Genomic DNA, 22638 nt, shown 5'->3' on the forward strand with positions numbered 1-22638 from the left:
ATAACCTACCTGGGAGTGTTTTTATTTATTTATTTTTGAGATGGAGTTTTGCTCTTGTCGCCCAGGCTGGAGTGCAATGGCGTGATCTCAGCTCACCACAACCACCGGCTCCCAGGCTCAAGCAATTCTCCTGCCTCAGCCTCCTGAGTAGCTGGGATTATAGGTGTGCACCACCACGCCCGACTAATTTTGTATTTTTAGTAGAGACAGGGTTTCACCGTGTTGGCCAGGCTGGTCTTGAACTCCTGACCTCCCATCTGCCTTGGCCTTCCAAAGTGCTGGGATTACAGGCGTGAGCCACAGCACCCAGCTGGGACTGTTTTAGACTCTGTTTTCCAGGCCTCACCTCAGACCTACACAATCAAGGCACAGCTTGTGGATTTGGGAATGGCACTCCAGGTGACTCTGATGTGCAGCTCTCATGAGGAACCCCTGACCTGGGTCATTTACATGGCCATCTCTGGACCCTCCTCAGCTCATAGAATCTTTGTGTTCTACCTTCTAAGCTGGAGAGGGCACAGAGGAGGAACTGAAGACATGCAACAGAGCAAGATAATAATGGGGAGGGGGTGTTGAGGATGACAGAAGAGGGGCAGCCATGTCCTCCTTGGGGGTGATGAGGAGAAAGCTTTTCCAAAGAGTAGTTCTGAAGCTGAAGGACAAAGAGATATAAAGGCTGTGGCTGGAGGGATGACAGGAGGCTTGTTTGGGGATCAGGGAAGAGTTCTTATAAGTCTGGGGTCCAGGGAGACTTTGAGGAGCCTGATCATGGCCCAGAGGCCAAATCACGAGGCTGTGACCACTGCCTGAGGAGCCTGACCTTTCCCCTGAAAGCTGCTAGGGCTTGGTGCCATCTCAACACAGGCCACTGATTCTTCCTGATCCTTTCTTTCTGCTCCATCTTGGCTCTTGACACATGCTTCTGTCTCTTCTCCTGGTTTCCAACTCCACACTATCTAATCTGCTGCAGCTTCTTGAAACTTTGTGAATCCTTTGACCTGACTTTGATCCTCCTCTCTGAAGCTTCTCCCCCGGGGAGAGAGATAAATACTTGCTTTTGTGCTCACCCATCACTCTCGGCCAGTACTTCCCAGAGCCTGTGGATGAATTTTCATTTTAAACCTCATCCAGGAAGCTGCTGACTGTCTGATTTCCCACCCCATGGCCACCACACCAGGAGAGCCCTGAGTGTGCTGGTCCTCTGCCAGCCAGAAATGATTGCAGCCCTCAGGCGCTCTTCCTATTTTCCTGTTCCATGGAAGTTCAAGAGGACAGAAGAGAGGACTGAGGGGTGTGGCAGCTGTGGGTCAGGGACAGCGGTGGTTTGGCAGAGCCTTGGAGAGAGGAAATCAGTCCATGCTGTTGGCCAGTAGCCACTGAATTTCATCAGCTCTCATACCACAAACAGCCCTCAAAGCAGAGAGCTGGTTAAGTCCCATATTTGCAGAAATCAGCATCCCCTTTTGGAAATGGCAGCCGTACTGCAGACATACTTGGCCTTGGGCCCAGTCCCCATGGAGCCTTGTGTCTGTCTCATCAGCCCTTTGACCCAGGGGCCAAGAATTCCTACAGGGCAGCCATATGTCAAGCTGGGAATGGGAAACAGGTGATTCAGGGTGTTTTAAAATTTTCTTCCAGAAGCCTTGCTCCTTTCACTTTTTTTCTTTCTTTTTTTTTTTTGAGATGGAGTCTTACTCTGTCACCCAGGCTGGAGTGCAGTGGCATGATCTCGGCTCACTGCAACCTTAACATCTCAGGTTCAAGCGATTCTCTTGCCTCAGCCTCCAGAGTAGCTGGGACTACAAGCACGCATCACCATGCCCAGCTAATTTTTTTGTATTTTTAGTAGAGACAGGGTTTCACCATGTTGGCCAGGCTGGTCTTGAACTCCTGACCTCAAGTGATCCACCCACCTCGGCCTCCCAAAGTCCTGGGATTACAGGAATGAGCCATAGTGCTGGGCACACTTTCTCTTTTTTATTTTTTTGGAGATGGAGTTTCGCTCTTGTCGCCCAGGCTGGAGTACAATGGCGTGATCTCAGCTCACTGCAACCTCCGTCTCCCAGGTTCAAGTGATTCTCCTGCTTCAGCCTCCCGAGTAGCTGGGATTACAGGCAGCTGCCACCATACCCAGCTAATTTTTGTATTTTTCAGTAAAGACAGGGTTTCACCATGTTGGCCAGGCTGGTCTGGAACTCCTGTCCTCAGGTTATCCACCTGCCTTGGTCTCCCAAAGTGCTGGGATTACAGATGAGAGCCACCACGCCCGGCCCAGTTTCTCTTAAATTAAGCTGATTAGCAGAGCATCAACCCTTTCCCCTCCTCAACTTCCTCATACACATTTGAAGGGGCCTTTTCATTTGGTAGAGTATAAATGTTTTAAAACTGTAGGAATAGGAGATCCCTGACTTACAAACATTCAAGCTGGGAAAGACCAGTATATTGACACATAGATTAGTGGAAGGCTGGAACCCACATGTGATAGCAAAGCGCTAGCCCACAGCCGAACTAACGGCTCCCCAGAGCATAGGGTGATGGGTCAGGTCAGCACAGGGGCTTTGTGCCAGGGGCAGCTGCTAGGCCCACAGCTTTGTTGAATCCTGAGTTAGAATAAATTAAATTACATGTTAGACACAAGACCTACATGTAATATGTATACTTAGAGGGCTGCCTGGGAATCCTGACTCTAAGGTATAACAGTAATTAAGGAAGAACTCACTCCAATTTCCAAACAACTCCACTCCAACTTTTGGACATAGCCCATTTGTGAACTGAGTACTGTCTATAATTCTGCAAGATTTTATCTGAGAATCTACCTCAGATCTGTCACCTAAAAACACAAAACTTGTTGGGTTTTAAGGAGACTCACTTAAGCTTTCTCTGGGAAAAGGAGTTCCATAGAATTCGGAAGAGCCAGGCATCCAGGGCTCACAAGGACCTGGCACGCTCTCTTCTGTGTCTCTCATATGGTTTATCTGGAAAAACTCTCTTCTATGTACCCACACACCAGTGGGTTAGTTATGGTTTTGAATAAATAATACTTGCATGTGATACAGAATTCAAAAGGTCTGCAAAAAGGCAGTCCAGTGAAAAACCTCTCTGCCCCTTTTGTTCCCTTCCTTGGGGGCAGCCACAGTTACCAGGTTGTTATAGCTCTTTCTGGAGGGTCTCTTCCCTACGCTGGCACCTGTGCTATGTATGTTTGCTTTCCTTCTATAATTCAACTAATAGCTAGCTTTGTACACTGTTACGCAAAGAACTTTATGCACATGTCTTTGAGTTTGGTGCATATTGGTGCATGAGTTTCTTTATTCTTTTTTGCAGCTGCGTAGTATTCCATTGTGTCAATGATTTAATTTTACCTGTTGTGTATTGATGGACATTCAGTTTGTTCCCAGTCTTTTACATTTACAAACATGCTGCAGCCAGCAAATAGTCTTGCATATATGCTAGTTCACATATCTGTAGGGTCGTGTCCTCAAGTGGGATTGTAAGTATCTTTATATGTCTGTTCTTTTTTCCAGGCCAAAGGATGCCATTCGAGCCCTGAAGAAGCGACTCAACGGGAACCGGAACTACAGAGAGGTGATGCTGGCATTAACAGTGAGTGCTATTCTCCTTGAGGAGATAAGTCATCTGGGGAACTCCTTGCTCCTGGCCTTGCCCCACTCACAGGGCCTTCCCTCTGCCCACTTAGCACAACCTCTGAATGGCTTGGTGCCTGGGCCACTGGAGTCCAGCAAAGCCTTCTGGTATTGCCTTTGGGTTTTCCTGTCCTCTGAAACAGGGAGTGGTGAGCTTCAATTTGGTAAATGTATACCAGCAGAAGATAAGGTGTGTGCAGTGCTGTCAGGTACAGAAGCCCAGAGCAGAGGAGCTAAAGGTTTTGGGTGGGTCCCTTTTCTGTCACCAGCCTGCTCTGAGACTGAGACCAACTCCTTCTCTAGACATCAGTTTCCTCTTTATAAAAATGTTGGCCAGGCGCGGTGGCTCACACCTGTAATCCCAGCACTTTGGGAGGCCGAAGCGGGAGGATCACAAGGTCAGGAGTTCAAGACCAGCCTGGCCAACATAGTGAAACCCAGTCGCTACTAAAAATACAAAAATTAGCCGGGCATGGTGGCACGTGCCTGTAGTCCCAGCTACTCGGGAGGCTGAGGCAGGAGAATTGCTTGAACCCGGGAGGTGGAAGTTGCCGTGAGCTGAGATCGCGCCACTGCACTCCAGCTTGGGCGACAGAGTGAGACTTCGTCTCAAAAAAAAAAAAAAGTTAACTTCCACCTATTGAGTACCTGCCCCTGCCTGGGACTGTGCTGAACTTTTTGGACATTAATGAATATGTTTACAACCACCCTCCAAAAGAGATTTTACTGTCCCCCTCATACAGATGACGAAACTGAGGCTCAGAGAGGTCTGGAAGTTTACCCAGCCTTCACAGCTAGTGAGGTGTACCGAGCTGTGGATTGCCATCATAAAGTGGTCTTTTGCATGGGGTAAAAACTGAAAATAGCTACAAAGACTCTTGAAAAAGTCAGCCAAGTGATTTTTTTCAGGAAGGAACAGACCAGATTTTTGCCCTTACCAAAGCTGTCAGAGAATTTAAAAAGACGACTTCAGGTGTTATTTCTGTCTTGAGAACTAACAGTTTTTCAGATGTGGCAAAATCTGGGCCACAGTGAGTTCTTAAAATAGAAACTGTAACAGGTCACCAGGTCGACTTCTCTAGGGCTTTGAAATAGTAGGTTATTTATCCAAAACAACCATGTTTCCTTTTAAAGCAGAGAACCTGTTTGGATTTTTAGCCCAAGCGAAACCCCAAAACTTATTAAGAGAGTTCTGCCAGGGAATTGGGATTTGAACAATAAAGGAGAAAAGACTGGTTGAGAAATAGGGAGTTGAAGCTTTTATTTTATTTTTTCTCAGAATTTGAGCCACAGCATTCACTAAACCAGGAGTGATGCCCAAAACGAATGGCTTTCAATAACTCATATCACCAGGGAATGAGCTCTAATAAGTCAGGGTATTTTACTGCTATCTAAAACTTCTCCATTTACACACCCAACTTCATGGTAATCGTGTTGGATGGAAATCTTTCTAAAGTGAACTCTGCGTTTACTTGCCTTCCTCTAGCAGGGCATGATGGACACTGTTTGACACTGTTTGACCTTTCCTGTGGGTTAGGTCTTCACTGCAAACCCAGCCATGCCTTTGGGAGGCCTGTGAAATGCGCACGGCTGCCATCCCTACACCGAGGCCCCATCCTAGTGCAGTTTGCATGGTCTCACGTCTGCTGATAGGGCTTCACTTACTCTCTTAGTCACTTTCAGTCCTCCTGTTTCCTGTGGCCCTCTCCTGACTTCATATCTGTACCCACCAAAATTGTTAATATTTACCCAAAATAAGTTAGTAAGAAGCCCTGAGGGGCTCTCTGCTTGTGTCTTCGTTTGTGGACTTAAACATCATTTCTGATTGCTTAGAGGCCCCGTTTACTTTCTCCATGGCTTTTGGCTTCATTCTGGAAAATTACCACTGTATGTTTCATGCCTTTCAACCCATAGGGACAAAACTGCCAGGGTCCTGTTTGGCAGGGTGGCCTAAAGGGGCTCTTGCCAGCCCAGGGAGGACCTCCTAGATCTCCTGCTCAGATAGGCTTTGGGGCTGCTCTGTGGCACATGCATCTCCGTCCAGGGCACTTCCAAGACCAGGCTGAGGCACACTGACATTGAGGACTGCTGTGCAGGAGAAACTAAGCATGTATTCCCTAAAGGCGGGCAGTGGTTCCTGCCCAGTGTTGCTCTGAGAGTGGAGTGGAGCCCCAGGCTGCTCTACTCCTCAGACCTATGCCTCTTTTTCCAATTCTCTTCCCCATTCATAATTACACCCTCACCTTTCCCACCTGCTTCTCACAAAATAAAGCATACTTCTTGCCATCTGCCTTGACCCCAACACCCCACTGCCTGAGTTGGGAGGAAGGTTTTAGAGAATCCTAGAGAGAAGGGTGCCTGTAAGACCCTTGAGAACAGAAAGAACCCCTCTGGTTCATCTCAGTGCCCCCATGGATCACTACGAGAGAGTGAATGCCAGTTACCTCACGGTTACCAGAATCAGGCACAAGCAGAGACTCAGAAAGGAAAATGCCTCCTTGGCTTAGTAAAACCTGTGGTTGCTCAGAGACCCTGAGGGTGCTAACCTCCAGAATCTTCCTTGGCAAGTCCAGAGGAACCCGGGGCCTCCTAAGGTGCAGCCAGCAGCGAGGCAAGGAACGATTCTGGCTGGCTGCGGAGCTGCCTGGCATGGGGAGTCCCAGCTTTGGCTCCTAGGTTAAGTTACATGGTACCTCTGATCCTCAGCTTCCTCATCTCTAAAATGGGATGATTCCCACCTTACAGGGTTATTTCAAGGACCAAATGGGGGAACAATAAATCTAACACATGTTGCCTGTCATCTGAGGCACTCTCAGCTGATGTGGCTGCTTGGAGGAGAGCTGTGAGGGAGGGATGGCCCTGTGGCCTCAAGGTGGGCGAGGAGACTGGGGCTCCAGAGAAGGCTGATCACAGCTCCTGTGCTCCTTCTGGCACTGACTGACAATTTGTACATAGATCAATGTCTTCACCTTTCTAAACCTCTTAACTCTAAAACATGGGATATGAAGCTCCACTTAAGGAGAAGTAATTAGTTGTGAGAATTGGATAAAACTCCATATGTTATGGAAGGATCTCTCATAGTGCCTGGCATATAGTCGCATTCAGTCAGTGTTCCAGTTATGGACCTTTCTTTACGGCTATGATTTGTCCAGGTAAAGCCCAATTGCTTGGACCTAGCCCTGTGGGATGGCTGCAGAAGTTAACCAGTGGTTGGATTAGTTTGGGCAAATGAGAATAACTGAGGTAGTCAGAAATGTTCCCTGTTGCTGGTGACATCGTTTCGAGGAGGCATTCCCCAGTTAGTAGACTGTGGCACTGGGGGCTGTTGGCATGGGAAGGGCCAGGTAATCCTATGGGTTGGTTTACAGAGTGCTGGGAAGTTCAGAGCACTCCTCCCAGTTGGCACCTCCGAATTCCAAGAGGCTACATACCTGTCCTGTGGGAGGATAAGAGGCCATCCCCTTCGTCATGTGTACAGCAGCCTTCTGAACAGTAATCATGTAATCATGGTCATCAGTTATTGGGTACCTCCCCTATGCAGGATACTTTGCTATGTGCATTATTTTATGCATGTATGTATGTGTGTATGTATGTATGTATGTATATATGTTTTTGAGACAGAGTTTTGTTCTGTTGCCTGAGCTGGAGTGCAATGGTACGATCTTGGCTCACTGCAACCTCCGCTTCCCAGGTTCAAGTGATTCTCCTGCCTCAGCCTCCCAAGTAGCTGGGATTACAGGCATGTGCCACCAAGCCTGGCTAGTTTTTGTATTTGTAGTAGAGGCGGGGCTTCGCCATGTTGGCCAGGCTGGTCTTGAATTCCTGACCTCAGGTGCTCCACCCGCCTCAGCCTCCCAAAGTTCTGGGATTACAGGCGTGAGCCACTATGCCTGGCCTTTGCTTTAAACGTATTCTTGCTAATCTTTCCAACAATCTTGCAAGGGAGAGCTCATCATCTCTGCTTTACAGATGAGGATGCTGAGGCTAAGAAAGATCTGTCCTGGGCCATTCAGGGAGAAAGTGGTGGAGCCGAGGTTCAAGTTCTCACTGACCATCTGGCCAGAACCAGTATGCTGGGCTTTTCTGAGCAGCTAAAGCCTGTGTCACTCATTTTCCCAGACAAAGGAGGAGCAGGCAGGGTCTGAATTGAACATGGACATTAAAGTCACCTGGCAGCTGAGGTCCACAAACCATTTGTCAAGAGTGGAAAATCCTTTGTCATTGCCAATTTTGGTTGCAGAAGCAGGGTTGAGTGGGGGATGTGTGTGTGCATTTGCTTTCTCACATATAAGGGCCAGTAACTCACTAAGCAATTCAAGCTGTCATAGCAGCCTCCTCTTGTGACAGAGCCCGTGTCCCATTGGCTAATGCCTCATACCCAGAGGCCCAGAGAGAGGAGTTAAAATGCTAATTTTCAGGGACCGCTCAGTCATTTTGATCCCATTAAAACACTAGCATCCTTCTCATGCAAAACTGGTGCCTCAATTACCAACTAATTGCCTGATTATTGTGCAGGGACAGGAGACTTCAGTCAGTAAGGGGCTGTTGTCATCCCTGGAGAATGGAGTGTGGGAATGCGTGTGCCATGCAGGTTTGGCTCTGGAGGATACGTGTCAGAAAGCTGATCTAGGAGCAAGACAGAGGGGATGGTGGAAACTCAGCTGCGCTCCTCAGTTCCCAGTGTCTTCTCCAGCTCCCACTGGGGTGACCCTTCTCCTTCCCTCCCGACATCAGGTGCTGGAGACATGTGTGAAGAACTGTGGCCACCGCTTCCACATCCTTGTGGCCAACCGAGATTTCATCGACAGTGTTCTGGTCAAAATTATCTCTTCCAAGAACAGCCCTCCCACCATTGTACAGGACAAAGTGCTTGCTCTGATCCAGGTAGGTTGGACCCCTTGCCCAATTTGTTGGGACAGAGTAAGATGAAGTCTGTTATTGATGAGTCCTCATGCTCTCCCACCATTTGGAGGAAAAAAAAATGGAGACTTCTACATTTAAATATTTGATGCAAAATACTTCAAAAAAAATTCTCATCCCACTGGAATGAAATTCTAATTGATGGCTCTCCAGCCAGTTAACAGAGCCTTCCTGAAGCTTTCTGGGTGCCATCCCTCTGCTGCTCACAAAGGCAGGTAGGGTGGCCTCAACAGGCCTCTGAGAAAATGTGGAGTAGGAAGAACCATGTTAGAGCTACGTGCGAGTTTGGTGAGGTCACAGGGCAGGGGCCAACTCTGGGTCAGGCGGAGCAATGTAGGGGGCTGGGGATGGTGTTAAGGGATGTTTCACTGAGGAGATGACATTTCTGTTGGACCCTGAAGAATGATGGGGAGTTTGGTGGAAAAGTCAGTGGGAGAGACTTCACAGGCAGGGAGAATAGCATGTGCAAAGGCCCAGACGCATCAAAGAGAGCAGTTGGCATATTTGGGTTGTATTTGTTATCACTCTGTTACAAATTACCTCAAAACATACCTTCAAACGGAAAATGTTCATTACCTCTTAGTTTCTGTGGGCCAGGAATTCAGGAGCAGCTGGCTGGGCAGTTCTGGCTTGGAGTCTCTCTTGAGGTTGCATTGTCTGAAGTCTCGACTATAGCTGGAGGCTCCACTTCCACCATGGTGCACCCACATGGCTGTTGGCAGGAAGCCTCAGTTCCTTTATGACTATTGGCAAGAGACCTGAGTTTGTCACCACGTGGACATCAAGATTAGGTCTTGATGACCTAGCCTTGGAAGTCACATACCATCTTTTCTGTTATATTCTATTTGTTAGAAGGGAGTCACCAGGCCTAGCCTCAAGAGTAGGGGAAGTAAACACCATCTCTTGAAGAAAGGAGGATCAAATAATTTGTGGACATGTTGTAAAGACCACTATGTGGGGAAGGGGGTGTAATGAAGAATGTTGGGGGCAGGGTTTGGGGCGGGGAAGCAGGCAGGAGATGGGGCCAGAAGGATGCCCAGAGGCCAGTGGCCATGCATGCTGAGGAGCCATGCTTGGTCCTGTAGGTAGTGGGAAGCCATCGAAGGGCTCTGAGCTGGGGTATATGCAGACCTGGGTTTTAGACAGAGCACGTGGTGACACAGAAGGCACATAAGTCAACAGGCACATCCAGCCTGGGTTATTAGTGCCATGGCAGAGGCAAGACAAGGGCCTGCAGGAGCCAAGAGGAGAGACAAACCCAGGGCTGGGTGTGGGTCTCCAGCAAGGACAAAGGGAGGCAGCCAGGCAGAGGCAGCGGAGAATGCAGGAAGTGGAGTGCTGGGGCAGGCCGGGCTCTCAGATGGGTCAGGTGTGCAGCTGGAGAGGAGCCTCTGTCCATTCCCTGTGCTCACTTCCTTCTGCCTGAAAGGTCTTTCCTCAGCTTTCAGAGCAGTGACTCCTCCTCCTCATTCACAGGTGCCTCGGAGGCCTCCAACTGGTTTTAAGCACACACACGCTCTGTCTCACATCATCCTTTTTTGTGGTCTTCAAGACTGGCTTTGCTAACATTTCTTTTGTCTGCCTCATTCTTCGTTCCCTAAGAACCCAGGGACATGCTGTCCCCAGGTCCTAGAGCAGTGTAATGTGTAGAGCGGGTGTTCAGTATTTCTTTATAATGAATGAGTGAATGTAGTTAATTCTGAGGAACTCTGGGAGGCCTTCCCATGTTTACCCTAGGGTTGTCCCTCGTCCCCGTTCTGCCCACCCAACATCCTTCTCTCTCTCTCTCTCTGACATAAACACACACACACACACACACACACACGTGTGCATGCACTTTACCTTCCTCATACACCCCACTCTACCACAGCCCTTCCTTCTGGGGCTGCACTCCCCTACCTCAATACCCCCAAGAATTCGTGTTAGGAAAACAAATGGTGGCTTCTTCTCACAAAGCATGTCCTGTGGTAGAGCTTTCTGACCCTGAGGCCTGTCTGCAGGGTGGCGGGCCCAGCAGGGTGGCCGGCCTACCGCATGGCAAGCACAGCTATCACAAGGAGTGTGAACTGCACTGTCCCTGCTGACTGTGTGGGGACCGTGGCTGAGGGCAGACACAGCCTTCTTCACTGGCTGTGGCCCACACCTCTACCCTGAGGATGCCCGTCCCCGCACACCCTGCCCTCACCTCCAAGCTTTCCTATCAGGATCACCCCTCCACACGTTCCAGCTCCTCCCAGCTTTTACCAAGCCCTGCTGCTAACCTCAGACAGGTGTACTAATTTATGTGGGCATATACCACCTTACCTGTAAAATGGAACTTGGGGTTCTTGCCTGTCTGTTCTCAACCCTGAGCCCATGAGATCAGCCCATGGTGTGAAGTGGCCAGTACCATGTTCTGAGGCCTCCCCCTGCTGGTCTGGCAGTAGCAGTGTGTGCTGGCCATGGGGACCTGAGCAGAACAGGGCCTTGAGATGCCTCGCAAGCTTCTGCCTGGCTGGACACAGTTTCCTGGTCCAGCTGTGAAAAGCATGGGCTTCAGATAAGGGTGCTACTCCTAGATGGGGGTTGATAACCCAGCTGGAGAGTGTTCTTCCTCTCCAGATCTGCAGTGTTCCTGAAGAGCTCTCACCTTTGGTAATGGCTGCCCAGCAGAGGACAGCAGGCAGCATTCAGCTGTGGGTGGCTTGGCTTCTGTAACAGGGTGAACCAATAGAATAAACAGGATCCTTAGCCCTTTCTTTTTTTTAAATTTTTAATTGAATTATAATATATATACAGGAAATCACACATAAAAGTGTGTACAACTTGATAAATTTTCACAAACTGAACATGTAACCAGCCCCTGCATCTGGAAACAGAATATGACCACACCCAAAACCTCCCACCTTCCGGATGACCACTTGCCTGAGCTCTCACAGCATAGACGAGTCTTCTCTGTTCCTGAACTTCATCCAGAGTGCTCTGTTGCCTCTGCTGTGTTTGTGGGTGTCACACGCATTGTTGCCTGTGATTCTAGGTCTTTCGTTACCACTGCTGTGCCAAGTCCTGTTGTGTGAACACGCTACAGTTTATTTACCCCTCCCACCGTTGATGGGGACTTGGTGTTTGCAGTTTGGGGGTACTGTGAAAAATGCTGCTATGAGCATCTAGCACTTGACTTTTCTTGAGCATATATATATTCCTTTTTAATGGGAATATATTAAGTTGAATATGTGAAAGTGCCATCTTTGTTGGTCAAAAATGGCCAAATATTAGCAATTTCATATATATCCACCTCATACCAGGGTGTGAGGTTGCTGTGTGGTGGGGAATGGGCTCCACTGGGCTCTTGGGTGTTCTCGGCCACCAGCACCCAAGAGTGTTAGTTGCTTCGCATCCTCACCCACACACCCTGTTTTCAATCTTCTTCATTAGAGCATGGAGTAGTATTGCATTGGGTCAACCTTTTTTTTAGCCCCTTTGAGAAAGAAAGTACTTTTATTTGCATGTTGAATATATTTTAGAAAACTTAAGACTCCCCCAGAGACTCTGACAATTCCCCCAGGAGAGAAAGTGCTGCTCCTACCATGAGACAAGAATGAGGTTGGAGGTGACAGGTCACTGGCTGCCTTGCCAGCCTGTGAGTTGGTAGCAGCTCTCATATCAATGTGGTTAGGCTGAGAGGAGGTTCAGCTAAGTGTGGGGTGCCAGAGCGGTAACAGACTCCTCTGCACCATCATGGTATCAGGATGCTTCTTGGTGCTCTTCAGAGAAGTGAGGCAGGGTCAGTCCTGGCCCTGCCCTCAGGGAGCCTGCAGTTTAACTGGAGAAACGAAGGTTTGCAGATGACAGAGGGTGAAGGCCCAGCCAGGAAGGACTTAAACTGGCTTTTGACTGTTTGTGGGTTGGGGGTGGAGTGGGGTACAGCCTTAACCTTTCCATTATGGAAAAGTAGATCGAATGTGTTAGCACTTGAAAAGCTTTCAAGGTAAAGGGGCCACACAGACGTGCCTCCCTGACACCTCTTGCCTGTGAGGCATGGTTGGGGGTCCTGGCAGAGGTAGAACCCATGGCTCTGATTACCAGCTGCTGGCCAAAGCCCACTGCCCCTTTGGTTGCCCTGAGGATGGTGGAAGCAGAGCTGCAGCCAGATTGAGGGGAAGGGGGAGGTTGGGCTCCACACTGGCTTTTCCAAAGTCCCCCTGTGCCTGTAGGGAAATGGGTGATAGAGCTGATCCGTGCACATCTGCCTGCCCCCAGCCCACCTTCTGATTCCCTTTCAGAGTGCCATTCGCGGGCATGGTCAGCCTACCCAGTGGCACGTTTGCCATCAGTAGCACTCTGGCCAACTGCAAAGAGAATCCAGCTGATGCCTACCCCTCCTTCCCCCACTGCACTCCTTCCCTTCCTGTATGGGGGCTTTCTGTCTTCTGGCTGCCCTCCAGCCATCCGTAGCCACCCCATCCCCCTCAACCCGCCAAAAGACAGATCCAGCAGTGTGGTTCTGGGACTTTTTACCAACAGGTGCGGGGGCTCAGTCGGCTTACCCGCACCACAGGATCTGCCTTACTGGATGGAGCCGGTCTCCCTGGGAGGATGGGAGGAAAGACACATTGAGAGTGGTGCAACCTGGTTAGTAGCTTGCTGACACTCACTCCTACCCCCAGGGGCACCAAAGACTTCACTTCCAGCAGCTTTCAGCTTCACCCCTATGTTTTCACCTCATGCCTTGTGTCCCTTTTTGTTTTGGCTTGTGTCCCTTTTTGTTTGCTCACATTGACTCCCATTTGTTGAGAAGACAAAAAGGATGCTCCCACTCTATGCCATCCCTGAGCCTTTCCCTTGAAATTGTTTTCAGGAGCAGAAATGGAGTCATCCTGGCAGAGTCACCTCAGTGTGGTCATGCCTCCCCGGTCCCCCTCCCCATGCCCCAGCAATAGTCTAACCATACTCTCTTTTCACTGAAGGTTTTTCTTTCCACTGAAGAAAGGGAACTGACTGGGGTGGGGATGGGAGTGGGGACAGGAGAAGCTGGAGGTGTGTGTTCTTTGAAGACATCAGAGCCTGGTAGCTGGGCTCTGGCCAGATTCTGTGTGGACAGCAGCTCCCTGGGGACCCTGTCACTGGGAATAGGAAGTCTGGTCTGGGGGCATAAGCAGGAGCTGATAGAAGCTCCCTTCTATCCAAAGGCATCCCAGAGCCCATAGTTTAAATCAGCAATAGTTTATTGGTCTGAAATTTGATGATTAAAAGCTTTGTCAAAACTTTGAGGGACACAGAAATGAATAGGATATGATTTATGTTTGTGTCTGGTTTTATTCTGGGGTTTTGTATACAGTCCAAAGGAATGAAGGAGATCTGAATTGATCTCTTTCCTTTTTTCTCCTTATTAGACCTTCCTCTGGGTCTTCCAAGCCCCTAATCTTGTAGCCACAGGCAGGAAAAGGCGGCTTCCAGTGAACTGGCCACTTGGCCATTAACCAGCTAGCTCCTGTGACAGGCCCTCAGAGTCTGCCCACACCACTGCATCACTTTGCTTTCTGAAAAGGCAGCTTTAAGGGGGGCAGCCTGCCCCACCCTCTCTGCTGCTCCCAGGCTTCAGGTTAAGCACTCCAAGAGTGGCCAGACCTCCTGAGGCTTGCCACATCTCCTCTAGGGAGTATCCTCAGCTGGGTCAGCCTTCCAGCACCCCTCCTTTGTCACTGTCACTTCAATCTGTTGACAGCCTAAGTGGCCATCTTTCCTCTGTTCTCTGAAGTAGGAAAATAAGGATGCTTAGTAACTGTGAGAACTGAATTCAGTTTAACCTGATAAATGTTGACTGACTGCCTTCTCTGGACAAGGGTGAGAGACTCGATGTCTGCCTTCAAAAGGTGTCTAGGCTGGGCGCAGTTGGCTCATGTCTGTAATCCCAGTACTTTGGGAGGCCAAGGTGGGTGAATCCCTTGAGTCCAGGAGCTCAAGACCAGCCTAGGCCACATGATGAAACCCCATTTCTACAAAAAATACAAAAATTATCCAGGCATGATGGCACGTGCTTGTAGTCCCAGCTACTCTGGAGGCTAAAGTGGGAGGATTGCTTCATCCTGGAGGCAGAGGTTGCAGTGAGCCGAGATGGCACCATCATTGTACTCCAGCCTGGGGAACAGCTCTGACCCATGCCCAATTATTGAGGCATGTCCCAAGAAGATGCTAGGGACACATGGCATCTCTGGATGTCTCCCATCTGTACGTTTTCACATATGAATGGGAGACACCCAGAGATGAGAGACACCCAGAGCTGCATTTCTTCAGAGGTGCCCGTGCACCCCGTTTTTTCCTCTGTTGGCATCAGAATCCTATTCAGTAGAGATTGCCATCATGAATATCTGCTCTGTTAGCAGCCATCTCATCCAGTCTGCACAGAGGTCCCAGATAGGGGTTGGAATTGTGGCAGGTGGGAAGCGGGTACATTAGCCAAGACTACTTGATTGCAAATAACAGATGCCAACTCCAGCTTGCCTAGGCAAAGAGAAGAGTTTGTCATGACAGGGCAGAGTCTCCCAGAAGTCCAGGTCACCCAGCCCTGGGAAGGGACAGAAAAGATCAGGAAGGCCTTCCAAATCCTCTCCTGTACGTCTGCACCTCCGAGCACTCTAGCTGCTCCTTCTGGAGAACATAGGCTGTCTCTGCTTCCAGTCCTGTGCTGGCACATGGCCCTGGAGTTACAGAGGACAGTTCTGCCTACTCAGTGAGAACAACCCAGCTCCTAGTGCTGCTGAGTTCCTGGAAGGAGGAGCATCTGATTGGCCCAACTTGGGTGTGCATTTCCCTCCCACTCCAATCTATCTTTGTAAACATGGAAGCAGAGTGCCTTAGAAAGTGGACCCGAAGAAATATCCTCCAACTGGAGAGAGGAGCCATAGTTCTTTCATCTTTATTCCTATTATCTCAAATTTGACTTGGGTAGAGAGCTAGATGAATTGAAAGGAGTCCCTGGAGCTGTTGGTACTCCATGTACAGAGGCATGAAGTGGTGCCAGGAAGAACTGCCATGTGTTTGTTCCCCAGCCTCCCACAGTTGGCTGTGAAACTGGTTTTTAGACCTTAAAGTCAACACCCTAAACTAAAATGCTAGGGCATTTTGAGGTTGGCGTCACAGGACTTAGCTGGATTTTGAACCAGGTGGAGGCAGCCAGCGCAGCTGGTGGGGGCGGGGCCAGAGGCACTCCCTGCGGGCAACCTACTCTCCAGCTGGGCCTTCCAGACAGTGCTCTGTGAGGCACCTTCTTTGGCCCTCCTCAGAATCCAGAAGGAGTGTTGGCCAAGAGGGGCTGTCCTGTAGTTTTAAATCCCTGAGCATGCAAATTAAATAAGTGCATCAGGGAAAGCCAGGCTGACAGTACTGTTCCTGGTAAGTGAGATGCATCAGTCATAATTAAGGAGGCTTTTTGGAAACTGACCTTCTAACTTCAAGTGGGTCTGTTGGTTAGAGATAGAGTTTCTGTGGCTGCCTCAGGATTGGTTGTACCGCATTGCTGGAGTGAGGGAGACAGTTAAATTCTGTGACAATGACAGACTTGGCAATGGAGTCATGGGCGCAGGAGGCTCTGCCTCCGCCTTTGGGTATGTATGGTGAATGGACAGCATGGGAAGGGCCATTTCTGGGGAGCCCTTTGGGTATTCTTTTTCTGATACAGTCTGAGACTTCCAAAGAACAGAATTTTTTTTTTTTTTTTTTTTTTTTGAGACAGAGTCTCGCTCTGTTGCCCATGCTGGAGTGCAGTGGCGCCATCTTGGCTCACTGCAAGCTCTGCCTCCCACGTTCACACCATTCTCCTGCCTCAGCCTCCTGAGTAGCTGGGACTACGGGCACCCGCCACCATGCCCAGCGAATTTTTTTGTATTTTTAGTAGAGATGGGGTTTCACTGTGTTAGCCAGGATGGTCTTGATCTCCTGACCTCGTGATCTGTCCGCCTCGGCCTCTCAAAGTGCTGGGATTACAGGCGTGAGCCACCGCGCCTGGACCAGAATTTTTTTTTAAATTTTTAAGTTTCATGAGTCAACAGAAATGATAATCTACTTGAATTTTTGCTCTTTCCTCTCTGTGATATGTTTTCACTGAAGGGAATCTGGTGATCGTGCTTTTCATGGGATTTTTCGATTTGGGCACATGTGTGCTGACATTTTTGGCAGCGGACATCATGAAAGAAGCTTGGGTCTGGGAAAAGGACCCCGGGGGGTGAACTCCCCAGTCTGGCCTGCGTCTGGCCCCCAGTGGGCTCTTCTTCCCTTGAACCACAGTCATCTCACCTACCGGCAGCAGCGCTAGACAGAGCTAGGCTAGACAAGCTTGGCATTAGTTGTCTCTGATCTGAGGAAACCTGTAGTTAGCCTTTGTTTCATGTCATACATCAATTTCTCCTTTCCTTTTTGCTCAATTTGTTGCCGGTTCCCAACTCCACCAGTAGAAGCTCTCAGGGCAGAGGTGCTCCTGCACAGAGGGCAGGCACCCTACTGAGCTGACAAGGCTCCACCTTCCACTCCCTGCAACTGAACAGCCCCAGCAATTGATTTCCTTGCCATTAGGGAAATGCCTGCTTTTTAGGATGCACCACAGTGCATAGGTGTTATTTCTCTGTCTCTTCTCCAAGGAAATACATGCTAAATTAAGTTTTGTGTTTTTGTTCATGCTCAGCAGCACCACTGAAAGCCAGGGTTTCACCAGCTGTGTTGTGGCAGCAGTTGCGGAAGGAGAGGAACAGAATAGGTTTAGCCAGTGCAATTTGCATGTGCAAGTAGGAGAGCATTGGTCTCAGGGAGAGGACGTGGGCCATTTTGGATTTTCAGATACCACGGCAGCTTTTGAGAAATGCTTCCTAACAGGCCTTCTATTCTCCCAGGCATGGGCTGATGCCTTTCGAAGCAGTCCTGATCTCACCGGCGTTGTGCACATATATGAGGAGCTGAAGAGGAAAGGGGTTGAATTTCCCATGGCAGACTTGGACGCTCTGTCTCCCATACACACACCACAGCGGGTAAGCTTCCAGCTGGCACTTTCTAGAAAGACCTACTGCAGAACGGGTGAGCCAAGCTGCTGCAGCCACCCTTCTGCTGCTGCCTTTGAATTATTCAGCTTGTCATCATGCTTTCTCAAAGCTCGGGGGCATTCCTTTTTAATAACAAGGGGCATGCAGGAGTGAGACAGCTGGTTGACTGGTGATTAAGTGGCAGCAGCGTCTGTGGAAGAATATAATAGAGGGATCAGTTCAGGGTTTTCATGGAAGTGGCTACTTGGGCGGGGCCATCCTGTGAGGGTCATTAGCACCCGCTTTTCAGAGGCCCCTAGAATCTGGTGTGGGAATCCTGTTGTCCCTCAGAGCACCATAGCACCTCAGGGCTTGATGTCACTCTTGGGTCAAAAAGTAGCTTTCTGTTTTTTCAATTGTACCGAGTCAAATGGATCTAAAATTTATTTTGAGCTGTGAGCATTCAGCATCAATCCAGAATTGATTCTGGATTCAATCCTTGATTCCATCAGCCTTGGGATCAAAGCCCTGGGAAGGTCCCTTTAGGGGCATCCCACCAAAGCTTTTGCAGTGCCAACAGTAACTCGAGCACCATGGAGGGGGCAGCTTGGCACTTCAGGGTTAAAAGTATGTAGGTCATGCCTCATGGTTTCTCAAGGAAGCTAGTCCCTCTACTGGCTGGGAATCAGCTCCACTCCTAGCCTGGGGGAGAGCCAGGAAAGTGCCAGGGTCTGGGAGAGGCACCTCATCCCAGTACACTTCACCTTGCCTGCCCCCACTGCCCATCTCTGAGAAGGACAGCACACCTGTGCACGTCTCTCGTAGGAACACGACTTAATCTTAATGTGCAAGAGGTCATCTGAGATGCCCAAAGGGCAAGCATGAGGGATTGCCCTTTCTTTTTTTTTTTTGAGTCAGAGTCTTGCTGTGTCGCCCAGGCTAGAGTGCAGTGGCGCGATCTTGGCTCACTGCATGCTCCGCCTCCTGGGTTCACGCCATTCTCCTGCCTCAGCCTCCCAAGTAGCTGGGACTACAGGTGCCCGCCACCACGCCCGACTAATTTTTTGTATTTTTAGTAGAGACAGCATTTCATCGTGTTAGCCAGGATGGTCTCTTATCTCCTGACCTCGTGATCCACCCGCCTCGGCCTCCCAAAGTGCTGAGATTACAGGCGTGAGCCACCGCACCTGGCCCGAGGGATTGCCCTTTCTAGAGCCTGTTTTCATCATGATCCCTCCAGACCATGCACTATGCTTTGTGAAATCAACATAACCTGTTTCATTCTTCTAATAATGACAGAGAGCAGTGTTGTTGTTCCTATAATTACAAAAAACATTTGGTAAATTGCATAATTACTATTTATATTAGTCTACTTGTAAAGACCAAAAAAGTAATTCTTATGGTACCAAGTAAAGATCTGTGATTAGCAAAACTTAATAACCGCCCTCCCTCCACTTGGATCCTGAGGTGGTCTTAATAATAGGAACCATGACCAGAGGGCTCACAGAGCACTCTCGGTGCTGCCTTTTGGAGTTGCTTTCATTGTCTGCCACACATTCCTTGAGAGGTAAGTAGAGGGAGGAGCCACTGGCAGCCCCACTTCCTGGATGGAGAGCCTGGGCTCAGTGGGGTTCTGTGAGCCTCACCTGGGCAGCAGTGGAGCAGGGCCTTGAGCCTTCCCTGGGCAGCCTTGGGGAAGTGCCGCATGGGGTGGGGTAGGTACCAGGTCCAGCTATGCAGACAGCCCAGGTAAACAGAGGACTTTGTTGTTGCCATGCCAGAGTGTCCCTGAAGTGGATCCAGCCGCGACCATGCCCAGGTCCCAATCACAGCAGAGGACAAGTGCTGGTTCCTATTCCTCGCCGCCTCCTGCTCCCTACTCCGCACCGCAGGCCCCAGCTCTGAGTGTGACTGGCCCCATCACAGCCAATTCAGAACAGGTACTTGCATACTTCGGGGCCGTAGGCAAGCCAGCTGACTATCCTTATTCATCTTTCTGGGAGACACTTACAAAGGCCTCCTAAGCCAGATATTGTGCTGGGTGTTAGGGACACAGAGATGGAAGGGCTCAATCCCCAGGGGAGACAGATGCTGAGGAAGTCATGATGGAGTGTGGTCAGGTTGTGGTGGGGAGCAGAACCAAGGGCTCAGAGTTGTGAGCCCAGGGTTGAGTGGTGCCTGGGAGGCACCGGGGACCTGATATGTAGAGGGTCCTGACACAGGAGTCGGGCTTTGTCAGGTGAGACCACATGCTCAGCAATGACATTGCAATGCAGAGGTGCAGAGGCTGCTCTCTCGGAGCAGCAGGTGGCTGGATTGGAGAGCAGGCGCATATGTAGGGCCCAGATCTGGGAGGAAACCATGGCAGAACGTGAGGCCAAAAGCATAGACGTGCAGCTGAGTTGCGACAGGCTTGTCTGTCATGCAGAGGCTTAGATCTGTCCTATAAAAAAAGTCAGCCATCAGAGGCCTGTGACCTGATCAGGGAGGCCCTCCTAAAGCACAAGAAGCCTGCTTTTATCCCAAACACTCCCCACCTTCCCAGGTTACTTCCTGATAAACTAATGCAGTTTTAACCCCACGCTGGATTTTTTAGATGAATTGGGGAGTGCTCTTTAGAAGAATCCATAGAACTCCAATTAGTTACAATTTGAGAATTGGTCAGACTTGGGGGAAAAAAAAAAAACAACTCTCCAGTGTTTATATTTACCAAATCCTTATTTTCCATTTGCGACAATGTCATGACTGCAGAACCTCACTGAAGCAGAGGGGTCAAGCAATGTGTGTGTAGGGATGGCAGTGTTGTGTCGTGTTCCTCACACTTCCCTGCTAGCTCTGAGCAGGGAGTATGGTGAGAGCAGGAGGAGTGAACTTGAAGCCCCCAGGGCCTGGGTGTGAGCTCCCAGCTCTGCAGCCCACTGTAGGCTTCAGTCAGGACATTTAACCCCAGTCTCCCATCAGTAGAACAAGTGATTTGTTACCCCACCAGGCAGCTGTGGGCTTGACAGGCAGATGGAAGAGGTCCTCATTGTGGCTACCCAAGTGCTGTGGGAAAGAAGGTCTCTGGCTTTTGGCCCTGCTTCCATGGGCAGAACTGTGCCCTTCCTGCTCTGAGGGAAGGCAGAAAATGTTTGAAGTTGGACAGTACTGAGCCCCTTCACCGACTCACAGTGTGGGAGGTCCTCGGGAAGGCCCTCCTAGTAGCCAGAAGATGCTGGGTCTGGAGGGTCTGGGCATAGGTAGCACAGGAGCCCTGAGGCCTGTTGCCCCTGGGGGAGCAGAATGTAAGCAGAGATAGGCAGGTCAGCACCCTGCCTGGCCAAGAGGACCCAGGGCTTCAGAGTCTACCGGCTGGCTACCCATAGCCTTCCTGGGCCTTCCTAGCCAGAAACCTCTTCTCTCTACCAAGACTTTGAAGAAAACCCCTGGATCATCCACCAGGCAGAGCCAGAGGCTAACAAGAGCCTCTCGGGACCCAGACCATCTCCCTGGTAGACCATTGATTGAGGTCTCCTGTCCCTGTCTCTGTGCTGAGGGTGTAAAGCTCAACCCAGCTGAGTTCCTGCCCTAAGAAGCTAAAGGTCTGCTGAGAGAGCCCACCCACACAGGAGAGGCTGCTACAGCTGCAATATTGGAAGATGGCACAGCGAGTGGGAACCCGAGGAGGCAGGAGTGGTTGCTTCTACCTCAGGATGGGGTGAGGAGAGTCAGAAAAGGCTTCACTGAGGAGAGAAGTTGTCACTTAAGCTGGGTCACAGTGCAGGAAGAATGACATTACAGTTCCTCTCTCTGGACCTTTGAGCAGGAACAACGGCCGTATGTGTGTAGTAGAGAGCATACCTGCATGCCAGGCGCCGCATGGGAAACTCACAGCAGCCTGGTGAGGTTAGTGCCACCTTTCTGTAGGTGAGGAAACAAAGGCTCAGAGAGGCTCAGGTCCGGCTCTGGATGTTGCTGCTGAGTCTTCCAGGGCTCCCTCCAGTGTCCTGTGCAGTTCTTGACCTCTGTCCAGCGTTATTTGGTCTCTTGTCACTGAGTGATGGGACCAGTAGGCACTTCTATGCAGATTCTTCTATGATACTTTACTGTGGGCAAGGAAGGTCCCTGTGGTTTCTGCAGATGCTTCGAGGGGGTTGAGGGAGTGAAGGGGCAGATCTGGGGCACAGGACTGAGGGCGAGGGGAGAAAGTGTATGATGTCTCTGTTGCTGGAGAGGAGCCTCGGGCCTTGGCCCGGGTCCAGGCTTTGGGATCGCTGATGGGCAACTTGGGTATTTTTCAAGGGGCTGTGTTACCACGTAGGGAGCTGGGTGGGGAAGGTGTCTCCCCTGTTGTCTTCCCCTGTTCTCTCATTCTTGCCACAGCAGAAAAGTGCTGTTGACACTGCCCAGCCTCTCAGAGGATCCTAGTGTTTAGATGTAAAACTCCTAGGAGCGGAGTCTCTAACTCAGAGCTTTGTAGAATAGGATCTCAGTTCTGAAGGGATCTCAGAGCTCCTGCCCTCCTGCACTTGGATTTTAAAGAGCAGCCACGGAAGCCCTGAGAGGTTCAGCTTCTACTCAAGTTCCCGTGGTGGGAGAGCCGAGACGGAGAGCCAGCTTGGTGCATTCCTGACACGGAGCCCTTCACTACGTGGTACTGCTTTCGTGTCACAGTCAGAGAGGCACAAAAGACTGTTGGTGGCAGGGCCCATTCAGCTCTCTCAGAGCTGACAGGCAGGCCAGAGGGAGATGAGAAGGTGGCCTCTGCAGTGTGCACTCAGAAAGGCGACCCAGATCTCCCAGTGAGAAGGATTGTCACTAGCCTAGGAGCAAGCTGATTCTGATATTGCAAGTGCAGGCTGACTGACCTTTCCTTCCTGCTTTCCTTCCTCGTGGCCCCCACCAGATTGCCAGGCTGCGGAGTGAACTGGACGTCGTTCGAGGAAACACAAAAGTCATGTCTGAGATGTTAACAGAAATGGTCCCTGGACAGGAGGATTCATCTGATCTGGAGTTGCTGCAGGTGAGTCATTTTTCAGAAGCACTTGGCCTGTGGTGGCAGCTCTACCACCGTACACTGTTGGAGGATCCCACCTGGGGACACAGCG

At 50.1% G+C, this 22638-nt stretch overlaps 1 protein-coding gene across 3 annotated transcripts in view; it reads left to right on the forward strand.

Moving 5' to 3' along the window:
- TOM1L2 (target of myb1 like 2 membrane trafficking protein) overlaps nucleotides 1-22638 on the forward strand; it is a 127176-nt gene that overhangs the window by 68531 nt on the left and 36007 nt on the right. For all 3 annotated transcript variants that reach the window (XM_024234840.3, XM_024234841.3, XM_054535485.2), the window contains exons 3-7: nucleotides 3525-3603; nucleotides 8379-8528; nucleotides 17426-17560; nucleotides 19333-19491; nucleotides 22437-22553. In XM_024234840.3, coding sequence (XP_024090608.1) covers nucleotides 3525-3603; nucleotides 8379-8528; nucleotides 17426-17560; nucleotides 19333-19491; nucleotides 22437-22553 — 640 coding nt within the window. The remainder of the gene's footprint in view (nucleotides 1-3524; nucleotides 3604-8378; nucleotides 8529-17425; nucleotides 17561-19332; nucleotides 19492-22436; nucleotides 22554-22638) is intronic.

This window comes from Pongo abelii, chromosome 19, assembly GCF_028885655.2.
Source record: "Pongo abelii isolate AG06213 chromosome 19, NHGRI_mPonAbe1-v2.0_pri, whole genome shotgun sequence".
NCBI classification, from domain to species: domain Eukaryota; kingdom Metazoa; phylum Chordata; class Mammalia; order Primates; family Hominidae; genus Pongo; species Pongo abelii.